The 16,257-nt window shown below is 38.5% G+C and overlaps 1 protein-coding gene across 4 annotated transcripts in view; it reads right to left on the reverse strand.

Annotated features, from left to right (window-relative positions):
- Positions 1–16,257, reverse strand: part of dlg3 (discs, large homolog 3 (Drosophila)) — a 360,488-nt gene that overhangs the window by 103,226 nt on the left and 241,005 nt on the right. For 2 of the 4 annotated variants that reach the window (XM_039766116.1, XM_039766117.1), the window contains 4 exons: positions 13,159–13,295; positions 12,918–13,062; positions 8,570–8,726; positions 8,069–8,224 (listed from right to left, as the gene is read on the reverse strand). In XM_039766116.1, the coding sequence (XP_039622050.1) occupies positions 8,069–8,224; positions 8,570–8,726; positions 12,918–13,062; positions 13,159–13,295 (595 nt within the window). The remainder of the gene's footprint in view (positions 1–8,068; positions 8,225–8,569; positions 8,727–12,917; positions 13,063–13,158; positions 13,296–16,257) is intronic. The other 2 variants (XM_039766118.1, XM_039766119.1) reach the window with 1 other exon arrangement.

Below are 16,257 nucleotides of genomic sequence, written 5' to 3' on the forward strand. Positions count from 1 at the left end.
CTATAAATTAGGGCTGTGTGCATGCATCAATATCTGAGCTTTTCAAATAAATGGAAAACTCAGCTAAGAGTGGTTTTTTTAAGTTACATTTCCAACTTTGCTGGTTTGACTATTTATCCATGTCCCATTTCATTCCTTTGTTACAATTCTTAAACAAGTTTTCAACCTGTAGAGCATGCTGTCTTTTTAATAATGAACATAACTTCAGGAATTGGAAAAGCACTACAAATGATCTAATGACCAAAACAAGGGAAAAGGGTAAACCCCAATAGATGCACTGACCAAAAAGAAGAGACCCCTCTACCCAACGCTAAAGCTCAACAGCCTTGCTTCTTCTTTTTTTTTTGCTACTCCTGTAGACTTTGGCACATATTGTGTCTCGCTGTTCAAAAATGAGAATTTAACACATGATCATGTACAGTATATTCAGGTTTATACTAACTTATACAGCAATTCTAAACTTTAGTGCAGTGTATACAGTATGTATATCTAGAGCTTCTTAATCCAGAAGTTGTTAAAGTTATTTTAAAAATAAACTGGGTAACTTTTTAAAAAAGTTTTATCTGTAGTGAAGAATCGGGGCAGCACGGTGGCACGGTGGGTGGCGCTGCTGCCTCGCAGGTAGGAGACCCTGTTTCATTTCCCGGGTGCTCCCTGCATGGAGTTTGCATGTTCTCCCAGTGTCTGCGTGGGTTTCCTCCGGGTACATGCAGGTTAGGTGCATTGGCGATCCTAAATTGTCCCCAGTGTGTGCTTGGTGTGTGTGTGTGTGAGTGTTTGCGTGCGACTTGTAGTGGGCTGGCGCCTCGCCCGGGGTTTGTTTCCTGCCTTGCGCCCTGTGTTGGCTGGGATTGGCTCCAGCAGACCCCCATGACCCTGTAGTTAGGATATAGCTGGTTGCATAATGAATGGATGGATGAAGTATCAGGATATTGGAAGTGCCATTGAGAACCTTTTCAAGATCACCATTACTTGAGTTGAAAAGATACACAAACATTTAACTTAGAATCTTCAAGGCGGCTGGGTCTCCAATGGGAACCCCAACTACAACTCGCAATCGGGGTAGCTGTATTTGCACTGTGCAGTATTGTCAATGACAGATTATTCAAATTGCAAAGAATGTACAAGCTGTCCTTCTCTCATTCAGAGTCAGCAGGGCATACAACGTTTGGTCACTTCAGTTATTTTTGCAAAACTGGCCTTTAGAAGGGTGTTTGTCTATTTCCAACATCTATTACCATCTACATGTACTTATTTGGCTGACACCATTATCCAAGATAACTTACACCATATGAGACACAATTGGTTACTTTTCTTTTGTTTTTCCAATTTGGGCACAAGCAGGTGAATTGACTTGCTCATAGTCACATAGTGTCTGTAGTGGGATTTGAATCCATAACCTCAGGGTTTACAGTCTAAAATCTTAACCACTATGCCACACTGCTTGCCTGTTACCTTAAAAGCACGAAAAACTGGCCAGTATGTATTGAATCCTTCCTGTGTACACTACTCTGAAAGCAGCTACTGTAAATACACCCTCAGTAACCATTCATCTGGCAGAAATGCCTTTCGAGCACATAGTTATGGATATTGTTAGGGGTCTGCAAAAAGGGAAACAGTTTTGTCTTAAACAACAAAGGCAAAACTAACTCCTAGACAGTTTGGATGTTATCTGTAAAGTAGGCTTTGCTAGGCATATTAAAAAATATGCAGGGACAATATTTTGGTCAAAAATCTTCAGAGAAGTTGCCCAACTCCCAAGAGTAAGTTATATGAATGTGTTTGATTGTGACACACAGTGTGATGGATTGTTAGAAAGATTTAATAAGAGCAGATAAACGTGAGGCACTACAATCAAATTATAGCTCTCTTTCTATATCTGTAACACATGTCAGGCTTTCTAATTTATTTCTCATTTAAAATCCTCAGATTTAGTAATGTGAGTTTAAATGTCCTTTTGTTTTCACTAAACTTTGAATATCACATTCCAGGATTTTTGAAGAAGTATACCATAAAGTGATAGGCCACATCTCTAGGCTTATATAGCTGGTTAAGAGTATTTTCACTTTTTAGAAAATGTTTTGTTTTCTATTTTCTTTTTGTTTGTCTACCATTTTCTGGCAAACAGTCCAATGTCTTCTGAGGCAGCAAGGTAGCTATGCCATTGTGATGCTCGCATGAATTATGAGACAGGGATTTGCATGCATGCTCGTGGGTGACGTCATAGCAGCTATTCATTTTCCTATAAGAAAGACTGCAATTCAGGGAAAACCGTTGGCTTTTCTGGTCTATTCCATTTTCAGCTGTAATATTTACCATTTTTATGATTGTTACTTTTTTATTGCTTGTCTTGCATATTTTTCTCTGAGCATTAGTTACAGTATTTTAGATGATCTAGTTGCTTAGGCATTTAACATAGGGCTTCTCTATTTCACTGTCCACCTCCAGCATTATATTATAATTTTTATATATATTTGTTTCTGATTACTGTATGTAGAGTCTATGAAACAAAATAAGCCCTTGTATGCTCCTCAACCTGACCCCTGTAAAAGCTTCCTTTTTCAGTTTAGTGCTATTGTATACAAGTACTAAGAGTTTATGCTACATTAAGTGTTTCTGGAAATCACCCTGTCAAAGTGTCAATTTAGGTGGTTCAATGGTATAGTTTTGTACCTCCTGAAAATTTATGACACATGGAAGTTGCCCAGTAAAAACAAAAACAACACTCTGAAAAGAGAGAAAGAGATGTAAGAAGAAAAAAGAGCACACAGTGGAATCCCATGACAGGGACCATTAAGGAGCTTCATTGACTATGGGGATCACTCTTAAAGTATACTGTAATTCCCCTGAAGAGGTAGGCCACTCTAGACCCTTACCAACAATACTTTCTTTGGGTTAATTGGGCACCAATGACCAATCAAAGTTTGAGGGATAGAATGTTAGTTTTATTTGCAATACACTTAGCTGTTTTTTTAAAAAGGACATATACTCCATAGTGGACTGCCTAGGTACTTAAATGGAAAACTACAGTTGAAAATGTGACACTTGATTTACCTGATTAAAATATCTCAGATATACGGTGGGAAATACTCAGGTCCAAAAAAAAAAAAACTGCCCAAGACTATGTAGTTACCAAACTCTGATTTGATTTGTAGAGCTACAGTCAGGTCCAGGTATTTGGACAGTGACACAATTTTCATAATTTTGGTTCTGTACGCCACCACATTGGATGTGAAACAAAGCAATCAAGATGTGATTGAAGTATAGACTGTCAGCTTTAATTTAAGGGGTTTACCAAAAATATTATATGAGCTGTTTAGGAATGACAGACATTTTTCTGCACAGCCCACCCATTTCCAAGGGATCACAAGTAATTGGACAAACTAAGATAATCATAAATATAATCGATCATTTTCAATATTTGGTTGAAACTCCTTTACAGACAATCACTGCCTAAAGTCTGGAACCCATGGCCATCTTCAAGTGCTGGTTTTCCACTCTAGTGATGCTTTATAAAGCCTTTACTGTAGCTGTCTTTCATTGCTGCTTGTTCATTGGACTTTCTACCATCATTTTGTCTTCAGCATGTCCAGTTGGGTTGAGGTCAGTTGGATGATTTGGCCATTGAAGAATATTCCACTACTTTGCACTGAAAAGCACTTGGTTTGTTTTTACTGTATGTTTAGGCTCATTGTCCATCGATACTGTGAAGCGTCATCCATTTGCAGCATTTGACTGAATCCAAGCAGATTGAATAGTTCTATACACTTCAGAATTCATCCTGCTTCTTCTGCCAGGAGTCATATCATCAGTAAACACTAGTGACTGACTTCCATTTACAGCCATGCATGATCATAATCATAAAATTGCCTCCACCATGTTTCATTGATGATGTGGCATTCATCGGATCGTGAGCCGTTTCTCCTGTTCTTCATAATCTTCTCTTTCCAACATTCTGATATATATAGAATTTAGTTTCTTTTGTTCAAAGAAAATTGATCGGAATTGAACAGGCTTCTAAAAAATGTTTCTGGCAAAGTCTCATTGGTTCTTCCTATGCTTGAGGTCTACCAGTGGTTTGCACCTTGTGGTAATCCCTCTGTCTTTACTTTCATGAAATCTTCTGTTGATTGTAGACTTTGGCAATGATAGGCCTAGCTCTCGGAGAGTGTTCTTGGTTTAGCTAAATGTTGTGAAGAGGTTCTTCTTCAGCAAGGACAGAATTCTGCAATAATCCATGACAGTTGTCTTCTGTGGTTTTGCAGACCTTCTGGTATTGCTGAGCTCACCAGTGCATTCCTTTTTTTAAATCTTCGAGGGCTGAATATTTTTTGCAGGCAACTCACTATTCTGAAAAGTAAATCAATGTAAAATGTCTGTTGCTGTGGCTGCTGTCGACGCCTGTTTAGGGTCTCTGGTGGCTGTGTAGGGGCAGCTCGATGGCCGGTAGGAATGCGTGGCGTGCTTGCCACCTGGCTGACTTCGTATGGCAGTACAATGCAATCTGGCTTGTACCTCTTGTCATCGTAAGTGGTGGTCCTTCCAGGCAAACGTTGGCGTATGCGCATCAGCTACACAAGGGTTTTCAGCTCCGCGATCAGCTGGGGACTGATCAGCTGATCCCAGTACCTCACTTTTGTTTTCAATCTCCACCTCCAGATCACTTGCCTGAAAATCGAAGTCCGACAACTCAGAGTCCGATTTGGCAATAATATACAAAATGTTGTCCATGGAGTATGTTGCTTTATGCATTCGCTTTGGTCTCTCGCCAGATGTCGATGCCATTTTAGAGGTCATGCGCTCTTCTCTATTCACGCATGCGCAATCAAAGTCAAATCAACAAAGCTAACTTTCCTTCTAGCAAAAAGAGTCAAACTAAAACATAACAGCAAATTTTACAGCTGATTACCATCCTCTACCCCTAAATTTTGACAAAATTCAACATCCGCCCTGAAAGAGTTAAGAATATACCAGATGGTTGATTTGACCACTCCTCATGTTTCTGCTGTCTCTCTAAAGAGTTTGTTTTATTTTCTCAACCTAATGATGGACTGGTTTTACTTGCATGGACAGCTTCAAAATGCAAATTCCACAATCGGAATCAATTCCAGACTTTAATAGTTAATGAAATAATGAAGGAACTGTTCCCACCTGGCTGTGGAACAGCTTGTCCGTCAAATGTCCAAATACTTTTGAGACCCTGAAAATGGGGCACTATGAAGAAAATTGTCTGTCATTCCTGAACAGCTTATACGATATTTTGGGTAAACCCCATAAATTGAAGCTGAAAGTCTACACTTCAATCACATACTGTTTGCTTAATTTCAAACCTGTAGTGGTGGTGTACAGAGATAAAATTATTAAAATTGTGTCATTGTTCAAATACTTAGGGACCTGACTGTAAGCATTCACCCTGGTGACTATCAATACAACACTAAAATGGATGGTCACAAAGGAAAATGCTGATCCTAGATTAACTGGGTTACTTCTTAAATTACAACTGTACAGAAGAGTCACTTACAATGCAAATAATAATAAAGTATCTTGAATATACAGCACAACAATGGGGTCTGTTCCACATTACAGCTTGAAATATGACAGAGATGGGAGAAAAGGGTGGAATGAGCTGATGTAGGTGTCATGTTGGAAAAATTATATATAATATCCAAAACCCTTTTGATCCAGAATGCCAGTCACTTTGCAAGTCACTAACTCTGCCTCCAGCAAAGAACCCCAGACCATCACTCTTCCATCTCCATGTTTGACAGCTGGTGTCACAAACTGAGGAACCATGATGAATCGAAGATTTTAAATTTTGATTCATTGGTCCATAAGACTTTCTTCCAGTCTATAGTAGTCCACAGCCAGTATTTCAATGCCCTATTTTGTGCTTTAAGAAATTGTTTTCTTACTGTCACTCACCCTGTCAAAGCTGCAGCACAAGTCTTCTCTTCACAGTAGAAACTGAGACGTGATCTTTTTGACTATTGTTAAGCTGTGATTGAAGCTGTTGTGCTGTGAGGTGCCTATCACACAAGCTGGTGAGCCTCAGAAACTTGTCTTCTGATTGGGTTGTGACTTTAGGTCTGCCAGATCTCTTCCTATCAGAGTTTCTTCCAGTTTCCAATTGCATTTGGATTGCGGGAGACCACTGACATTTTGATTTTTTTTTTTGTTGCAATTTCTCTAAATGAAAAGCCTACACTACTAATATTGCTCTGTCTCATTTCATTTTTTAAATGCCATTTTATTGCCATTATAACTGGAAATTACAACTTTCTAGACTGTATTATTGTCCAAGTAGTACTTTAGAGGGTATAGAAACTGTTATTACACCATCTGTTCCAACTCTGTTTTAAAACAGACAGAGGCTTTTTAGTAATCAGCAGAAGTTGGGACACCTGTGCAAATTGTTTGGTTTAATGTGCAAGGCCTAATTTACTTTAGTTATGGCTGTAGGTTGTAACCTATTAGTTGTTCTCTGAAGAAGACACATTTGTAATACCCTAACATGTACTTAGTATCAGTTTTTGTTAACCTAAACTTTAATGGTATGAATATAAAAGGCTTCATTAAGGTAAGGTCTATGTTTCACTAAAAATATTTGCTGCTATTGGTGTAGGAGAGTGGCGGCGTGTTGCAAGTTAGTCAACTATGCAAGTAGGAATTTCCATGTACACTGTACAGTAAACTTGAGTGTCAGTAAATCTGAACTCGCATATGTATTTACACTTTGATAAGCTGGGAGACAGAATGGATAGGCTTACATTAAGTCAAAAATTAAATTCAGAAAGACTGAAAATGCATCCATCAGTAAGAATATAGTGATATTTATACTGACAGGAGTGGATTATTTCAGTTTTGCAAAAGAAAAAACTGGGAAAGTTCTTTTAGAAAATTTTCAGTATCAAATGCCATAAAGCAAGTACAACTGAAAGTGCAACTGAAAACTAGTATTAGGTATGAAATACCATAAAGCATATACCATATGTGAAATGCTATAAAGGAAATAAAAGTGAAAGTGCAATTGAAAACTAGTATCAGTGTCAGAAAACAGAACCAATAAAGCTTTGAATGTTGAAAACAATATATCAAAGAGAAATAACATTATTAATAAAGGAGAAAGTAGGGTGAAATGACACCTTTTATTGGCTAACTAAATAGATTACCAATGCAAGCTACTTTCTCCTGTATCAATCTATGGTTAACACTTTAGATAGATAGATAGATAGATAGATAGATAGATAGATAGATAGATAGATAGATAGATAGATAGATACTTTATTAATCCCTTTACAACACTCTACTGCTGTCTTATTAATAAGTCTACCAAATTGCACTGAGATGTGTTTCTCAGGGAACTGAAAAATTATTTTCTTGTTTTTTTATGCATTCTCTCACTGCTGAACATTTTGCTACTTTAGACTAAATCTCACTATTACACTGACTCTTTTTGTGTGCATGACCCTTTCTAAGTGGTATGGTACTGCAGAGCAAAGACACCTAATTTTAACATGCTTAAACAATTCTTAGGTATTTCATTAGTTCTACAAGTATCATACAGTTTGCTTTGACATTTTATCTTTCTTTGAGCAGTATTAGTTACTTCAGGGTGTTTAGCTGGCTGGGCTACATTTAATCTGCTTAGCTTGTTTTTAAACAGATGATGGCCAATTTCAGACTTAAGAAGCGCCCAATGACAGGTGGAAATGACAATGTGTTCTGTATTGAATCAATTAGGACATTGTTACCAACACCTGCAGTCTGTTTAGAAAAACCTTTTCACTAACGTGTAATAGCTGGGAATGTTAAAGTACATGCATAATGGTAGTGCAATTGCAAAGACACTGGCCATCTACACAGAAGCGTCCGCCGTATCAGAGAAAGCAAAAGCAAATCCCACTTAAAGCAGATTACACAGAACAACACAACCACCTACCCAACCCCAGAGCAAAGAAACCCAGAGCACAGCAGAACAGACCTAGCTCCCATAAAGCAGTTTAAAGCCACAGGGGAGCTGGGCAGGAGACAGGAAGGTTAGCAAAGCAGATTGCAGCAAGGTTAGTACCTGCCAGAAGAGGCTGCCAGGCCAGGGCACAAGACAGAGGGGGCGGGACTCAAACCCGCTTCCCAGGGCGCCCTGCTGTACAGCTGGGGGGAGAGAGGGATGGGTTCCGCTTGTGGTTTGTGGATGGCACTGTAAATGGGTTCAATGGGTTCAGCCCTGGTGGGGTACAGAAATCACACTTGAAATGGATTTGTCATCATGAATTAAAAAAAAAAAAATATATATATATATATATATATATATATATTAAGTTAAAGAAGTTAGTTCATGTCACTGTATTTATCATTTTACATCCCATGTCTGCATTCAGTACATAAAGTGTCTGGAAAATTCTTTGTAATTTAGACTTTAATATACCTAATCACTTCCATTCACGATCACAGTCTATGAAATCTTGTATATACTATAGTTTTAACATTTTGCATTAGTAATAAGTAGCAGAGTTTAAAGCATACTGAATAAATAGAACGAAAACAAAACAGGCTGGGCACAGTCACTTACCTTGTAAAGTCATCATCCCCAATCATGTGACGAGGGATTGGAGAATATCTTGATGGTGTAACCTGATGTGGCTGGTAGGAGGACTTAGTCTCAACTGGACCCATATAGCCCATATTGGAGTTATGACTAACATGGTTATCAACTAAAGTTGGAAATGCTGAAAACACAGAAAGACAAAAAAGGGCCAAAATAAGTCAAAAAGATTTCTGAGGTTTATGGAAAAGATGTACCTAATAAAATGCTATGTAGAGTGAGAAAATTGCACTGTGATTTCAATGGTCTTATGTGTTGTTTGAAAGACTACAAAAGATCAAAGCATAATGGAAAAGCTTTACACTGACGTCATGTGTCCTCAAGTTATTGCTGGCAGCACTGTTACCGTAGAAACGCACTGCTGCAATTTCACTTTGTAGTGAAACGCTACAGTTTGTGCAAGGCCACCCATTGATGGTGAACACATTTTATGTGGTGAGCTGCACTGCACAATGTCATTGGTTCAGAGCTCACAAAGAAAAGGAATAGATAAATCTGTTAACCAACATTTATTTATAAATCTGCATCACACACATAAGAATAAGAAGCACAGATACAAAGGCAGACAGATAGATATCTTCAGACCCTCAGGAATAACACTGCAACAAAAGGGAACTTTATTTATTTATCTATGTCTGTTTAGGTACTTAATTTTAATATATTGTTGCCCATAGTTTCAAGGCTTGGATTTAATTCTGAGCCTGGACATTATATATGTGCATGTTCTCCCTGAGGCTGTCTGGATTTTTTGCCAGTAATCCTGTTTTCCTCTGATATCCTTATATGTTTGGCTATTCTGCTTATCTACACTGGCTTAATATGTAATGTGTGTGTTAGTGAGAGAAAGAGAGAGAGAGAAAAAGAGAAAGAGTATGTGTGCATGTGTGTGTATTTGTGTGTGTGAGTTTGTCCTGTGAAAGACTGGCTTCCTTTTCAGAGATCACTCCTGTCTTGCACCACATACTGAATTAGACTGCCTAAATTTAGTAATGAATACTTAGATGTTTATGTATCTAAAATCCTCAGTCTTTGATTTACTATTAATACGTTAGCAATACAAAATGTATTTTCATGCTAAATTGAATTAGACTTTGAATTTGAGTTTTAAAGGTAAAGCAAGTGAGCTAAAGACTTGAGGACTGATCAGTGGGTACTGTAGCACTTCTATACAGATCAGACTAATCCCTGTTTACCAATGGTATGGTGACTTTGTAGTGTGTATTGGGGCTTATAGCATACACAAGCAGACATCATGAAGTGAAAGACAAGCAGGTACACAAGGAAAAATAATAAATCAGACAAAAAATCCATTTTCATAAACTGGGCCAAACCATGTAGTCATACCAGTCTAGTAAGTCTGGAGGCGTAACTGCTCTTCATGCCCTGTGTAACTAAATAAACAAAGACGCCCTGCTCCTGTAGGTCCAGGACAAATAACTAGAGGCTGGCTGTACAGACTGTAACCTCTGAACAATTGTGCACCCTTGTAGCTCTGTACATTTTCTCTTCTCTCAGCAAAAGCTCTGCTTGCCCAGACAGCAGCGGCACACTTTTCCATTGCATTCTTAGTGTGATTTGGATAGAGCAAAAAGCTTGTTGTCTCAACACTGTATCCTGCAGGCAGCAAACCTAGTTAAATAAAGTTTAAGTGCAAGTAGTGTAAATAGTGCAGAAATGGAAGCATTTTACATATTTTTTCTGTACTATCATTCTGCTTGCGTTAAGACAATTGTCAATTTTTGTATCTTACCTTCTTGCACACCCATACTCAGTGCATGGAGCTGACATTGTCCTCTATTTGTGCAGCCAGTACACTACAATTTTCTACTCTAAATGTCTGCAAGACTACAGTTCCCATCCCAAGAGTTTTTTTCTGTACATCTTCTGCATGTTCCTACATACAAACACAATTATGAATGTGTTGCTTTATCTAGTAGGTAATCCGCCTTGTGTTTGTTTTCAAAATACTTTGTCTACTTTATCGGGGATTCATTCACTGTACACTTCAACACCCTGCATAAGTCCACAGTGAATGCCGTTAGCAATTATTAATCTATGTCGACTAATAGCAGGCTGATTTGTACAGGTGTACAAACTGGACTCAATGGTTAAAAAGCGGAAATTGCACCTAAATCCTATTTTAATAATAATAATTGGTAGGCCTGTTTGCAGGGCATGTTGTTCAACTGGCATAACAAAAAAGTAGGACGTGACATAACAAAAAGTAATTTAAAGCACCAACATACAACATAATCAAAAATATGATGGCTGCGTCCTTATCCTGTTTAACTAAAGGTTTTTCCTTCTTTGTCCTGGTGCCATGGCTCAAACATTTGGCCGTCAAAAAGACTCCCTCCTGTTTCTTGTATGCTCTCAAGTTTTGGACACATTTTCCTCTTGTCCCAGACTTTAAGCAAACAACGTTGTTGGTTTAACCCATTTTATTATGCCCTAATGTAGGTCAGGAACCCATGCACACTATTTCCACATCGCCCCTTACATTATTATTGTAATCTCCTCCAGCTATCTGACTTAAAGGGCTCAGCAGCCAACAATCCCTTTCTATCACCCTGTCCTGCTTCTAACCAACCCCGGTGTGTCCGTGTGGCACAGGTAAGGACAGAGAGATTTCTAATAACTTTGGATCTGCCTTGCGTATACATCTGAGGAACCTCATCATAGGTGGCACCTTGTTAACACTTTGTCTTTTTTCTTGTCACCAGCCTTGTATTTTATTTTCAAAATTATTTCCATGGCTAAAGACTGTGCTTGTTGTATACACAGTGTTATATGCATGCATGATTTTGTGATAGTCAGACACAAGCTGCTAGCAAACATAACAATTCAGCTTGCACATTATTGAGTTAAAGGTCCTTTAAAATAAGATACAAAGCTCACAGTTTAATGATTTGCATGTCAGAGGACACCTGTTTCCCACTGAGCATTGTTCGACATGTTTAAAATCCGCAAACTCTATGTAACATGATTCAAATTGATTAAATTATTATTCACTCAGGATTTCTATCACCGGAGGACATGTAATTATTACCACAGCCCATTAGTAATTCTACTCCAGTGAGAATCTGCCATGTTGATCATTGTGCTGAGCATGCCCAACCTGAAATAATTTTCATCTAAAAACAACAGGGAAACTCCTACCCACTCAGGTCATGTAATGTCAGAGTTTTGAACATTAAATTGGCCAGTCAGATGATAAAATACTCGAAAATGAACAAATGAGTCAACAAATCTAATGTCTAAGAATTCTCAAAAACTTAAAGGAATAAAATGCTGACATGTTAAATTATGTTGTGATTTGAATCCACTTAATATAATCTGCATTTAAAACTATACTGTTAATTTATTGTTCTATAATTTGCAACGGGCAGCACGGTGGCGCAGTGGTAGCGCTGCTGCCTCGCAGTTAGGAGACCCGGGTTCGCTTCCCAGGTCCTCCCTGCGTGGAGTTTGCATGTTCTCCCCGTGTCTGCGTGGGTTTCCTCCGGGCGTTCCGGTTTCCTCCCACATTCCAAAGACATGCAGGTTAGGTGGATTGGCGATTCTGAATTGGCCCTAGTGTGTGCTTGGTGTGTGGGTGTGTTTGTGTGTGTCCTGCGGTGGGTTGGCACCCTGCCCTGGATTGGTTCCTGCCTTGTGCCCTGTGTTGGCTGGGATTGGCTCCAGCAGACCCCCGTGACCCTGTATTCGGATTCAGCGGGTTAGAAAATGGATGGATGGATAATTTGCAACAGACTATAATTAGTGATGAGTAGCATAGTGGCAAAGTTGTTCTTTTGGCAGCTCTAAAACACTTGTTTCAAATTGCAACCCAGTGTCTACTGCCGCTCCCCCAACTGTAGCCCCCTTGCCCACCCCACCCACACACATTTAAGTAGGTCAGAATTACTGCCATTTCTAAACTGGTCCAGTGTGAGTGAGCATGGACATATGTGTCAGGACACACTGTGAATGACTGTCTCCCTGTCCAGAGCTGGTTCCTGCTTTGTGATTAATGCTCTTAGGATAGGCTTTGGCTCCCCACATTTCCAAAGTTCGATTATGTATGCTCAATAAATAAAATTGATGCAATTAACTGCTATTGTACTGCTTTGTTTCTGTTCTTTTTTATTTTTTCTAGAATTAAATAGTGGTATAAGAATGAAATGTATATCAGAAAGGATCACAATGGTAAAATGTTTCTTTTTTTTCTCTTTCATCTTTGATACCATTAATATTTGTCTTGCATTCAGAATAATACCTGCCATAAAATTTGCATTTATGACAAAGAAAAAGAGACAGATGGTAAAATACTTACTGCTGGAGTAGTCTGGTGGGGCATACATGTCGTTAATGTGTACGGGCCCTGGCTTTGCCACCTTCAGGTAGACCATGTCAGAAGTGTTCTTCAAGGCAGCCACTGCTTCCTCGTGGCGCACATCCTGCAGGTTAATATTATTCACCTGTACAGGAGAAACACCTTAAGCATGTTAAGCTGCAAAGATATCGACTTCTTGGTTATATATGTTTTGAGGAATTTAAAAGACAGGACGACTCACAGCCAGTAGACGGTCTCCAGTTTGAAGTCTCCCATCCTTCTGGGCAGCGCCACCCTCAATAATCTTGGTGATATAAATGCTGTTATCTCCTGGTATGTGTTGATTCCCAATTCCCCCTGCAATACTGAAACCCAAGCCTAGAAACAGGAATACATTATATGGTGATCAGCCACACAAATCACACTGATTTTTTAAAAAAGGTGTTATCAGTTAATTCTATAGATATTAAGCATCAGTTTACAACCAAAACACTTTAAAGTTATAAGCATTATAACTTATATTTTAGAATGCTTTTCTCACTCCTATTCAGCAGGTCACTGTTTAAAAAGTCTTTCAGGCAATTGTGGCACATAATATTGTGTAGATGAGCATTGGTTCTCAAACTCAGTCCTGGGGACCCCCTGTGACTGCAGGGTTTGGTTCCAAATAACATTTGTTTTTCATTAAACTCTTAACCTAATTGAGTGAACTGTTATTTCCCGGTTTCTTTGTTTTGGGGTCAATGTAGAAATTATAAAACTGAGTTTGGTACAATGTAGTTAAAATGTACAGTATATCTACACACACTAAGTATATAGCAAGCACCAGAGACCACCTTTGAGCCCAAACCTCATACACAATTATGCCCAACATGTTTCTGGGATAAAATAAAATATAATCATTTATCCACAACCCCATCACAGTTTTCACCCTTTTTAAAATCAGTCACAATAACAATAAATCAAGCCAAGTCTTCCTCCTTCCATCCTCCAGTTGCCTGCTGCCTTTAGGACTCTGACCCCACCCAGGTGTGGCCGTGGGCTCTCTTTTAAAGTCAACCCAAGAACTTCTTCTGGCTTCCTGTCTCAGTCCTTTTAATCACTTCCAGGTTGTACATGAACCAGGGCAGTCCCCCACCCCCCGGTAGCACCCTCTAGCACAGGGGTGGGCAAAGTCATTCTTGGAGGGCCGCAGTGGCTGCAGGTTTTTGTTCCAACCCAAATACTTAATAAGAATCACTTATTGCTTTAGAAACACTTCTGCTTCATTTTAGTTATCTCCCTCATTAAGATTTTGAACCCTTATTGCTTATTTAAGTCTTAAACAGCTGCATTCTCGGTTTTTAATTGCTCCTTATTAGCAATAAGATGCAAATGACAAAAGAAACCAGCAGATCCATTTTGCTAGTTACCCTTTACACCTGTGTGTATTTATCGTGCACTATTTGCTTTAATTAAATACTTGGAAGGAAAGAGAAGAGAAAAAAGTGAAGGATTGAGAATTACCCATCCATTTTAAACTTCAAAGTATTTGGATGATATCCTTAGAATGGGAAAAAAATCTAGGATATGAGAATGACTTGACATAGCAGAGTTAAAGCACTAACAAGCCATTAAATGTAATTATTGGCAAAGATTGTTTTCTAATTAAGCAACTGCGGCCCTGCAGGAATGACTTTGCCCAGCCCTGCTCTAGCAGTTACCAAAAACCCCGACAGCACTCCAACTCCAATGCCACCCTGTGGGTGTCCTAAAGTGATTTAGCCCTGATGAACACTGCCACCTGTTGTATGGAGGAATGAACTGCTCTCAGTGGTCTCATACACCTGCTCTTTTCATTATGGGCTCCTGGCTAGGAATGAATCCTTCCATTTATCGAGGCCAGGATGCCTGTCCTTCCTTCGTGGCACCTGCTATGTGCATATATAGGGTCTGATGCTAAAACAGTTGCAGCCCTTCATGATTCTGTGTTTTATTTGCTTTGATGTCTGGTTTTCTTGTTTTTAATTGTCATTATTAGAATTTAATGAAGGGAGTAAAGAACACACATAAAGAGCAACATAATAGGAAAACAACAAAAGAGAGTTAAGCATTTAAAGTTATTTAAAAAAATAAAAGTATTTCTAAATGTCTTATATATGTGAAAATCATAAAAAAATGTATTATGCAAAGGATGCATGCACTCAGATCCAACCCATGAAACACAAGATGCCTAGTAATCATATCTTCAGCGAGTCTCGATTAGGAGTGAATAGCACAGGCCGTCTAGAAAACTGTACCCGCATTCATTGTAAAGCTCAAGACTGGAAATACCCATTTTTAATGCTTGTACCCTGTCACATGTTGGGATTTCTTTTACTGCCAAGTGGCTCCAGAGGAAACGTAACAAAAATTGTTTTTTGGCTACAGCAAAAAAAGCTGAAACAAGGATGAGAGACTAAGAAGAACCACACAGAACAGAAGACCATAGTGGGCTTTTTTTTAATTTATTTTTTTTATTGACCACAGATAATGTAGGAATGGTAGAGGTTCTGAGATGTGTCCCAACATAGCTGTTTTTAGTTATGGGATAAGTCAGAATTTCATCCAAGGCTTAATTTTCTTTAACTTTTATTTAATATTTATGTTGTTTTATACAGTAAATATTTCTATGGATTATGCTTTTTTTCTTAATTGTTATATAATATTTCTTTTTTTCTTTTTACTGTGGTCCTTATGTACTTATTAATATCAGATGTCTTGGGATGAATTGAAAGGTGGTGCCTTTTAGGGCTAATAATCTATGATAGCCTCTGGCCTTATAGGGCCACCTATTTATTTGTCTTGTGCATTCCCATTTACGTGATTTTAGAAGAGAAATAAAAGGTGTCATTTCTCTGATTTGGGTCTTGAGTTCAAACAAAAGCTCTCTACCAAGTACTGTATGTAGTATCAACACAATTTAAAGTAACATATGATATTAATGAAGGACATAAGTAAGGGGATCAGTCAGTCTCTTACATGGTGCCCAATCATTTTCTGTGTAGCCTGGTGCGGCAGGTATGAGTCCTTGCAGTTCATTCCCTTGACCGTGCATATCACATATCTGTACTACTATTACCTGTAAGGTTGCTGTGAGTAAAACAGTAAATAAATTAAATTCTGTAAACTTTAAACCTACTGTCTAACATGATTATCACCTACCCTAGTGAACATATGCCCCTACCCATATACAGTACATCAATTTTAGAAATAGATTATGTTGCTATCACTGCTCTGGCAAAGTATATTTTGGGTGAGATATTCTTTACTTTACTAGTATCCAACCCGGGTGCCTCCTGCCTTCCTCTAGCTTTTGCCA

The sequence above is a fragment of the Polypterus senegalus genome, chromosome 10, assembly GCF_016835505.1.
Source record: "Polypterus senegalus isolate Bchr_013 chromosome 10, ASM1683550v1, whole genome shotgun sequence".
NCBI lineage: Eukaryota > Metazoa > Chordata > Cladistia > Polypteriformes > Polypteridae > Polypterus > Polypterus senegalus.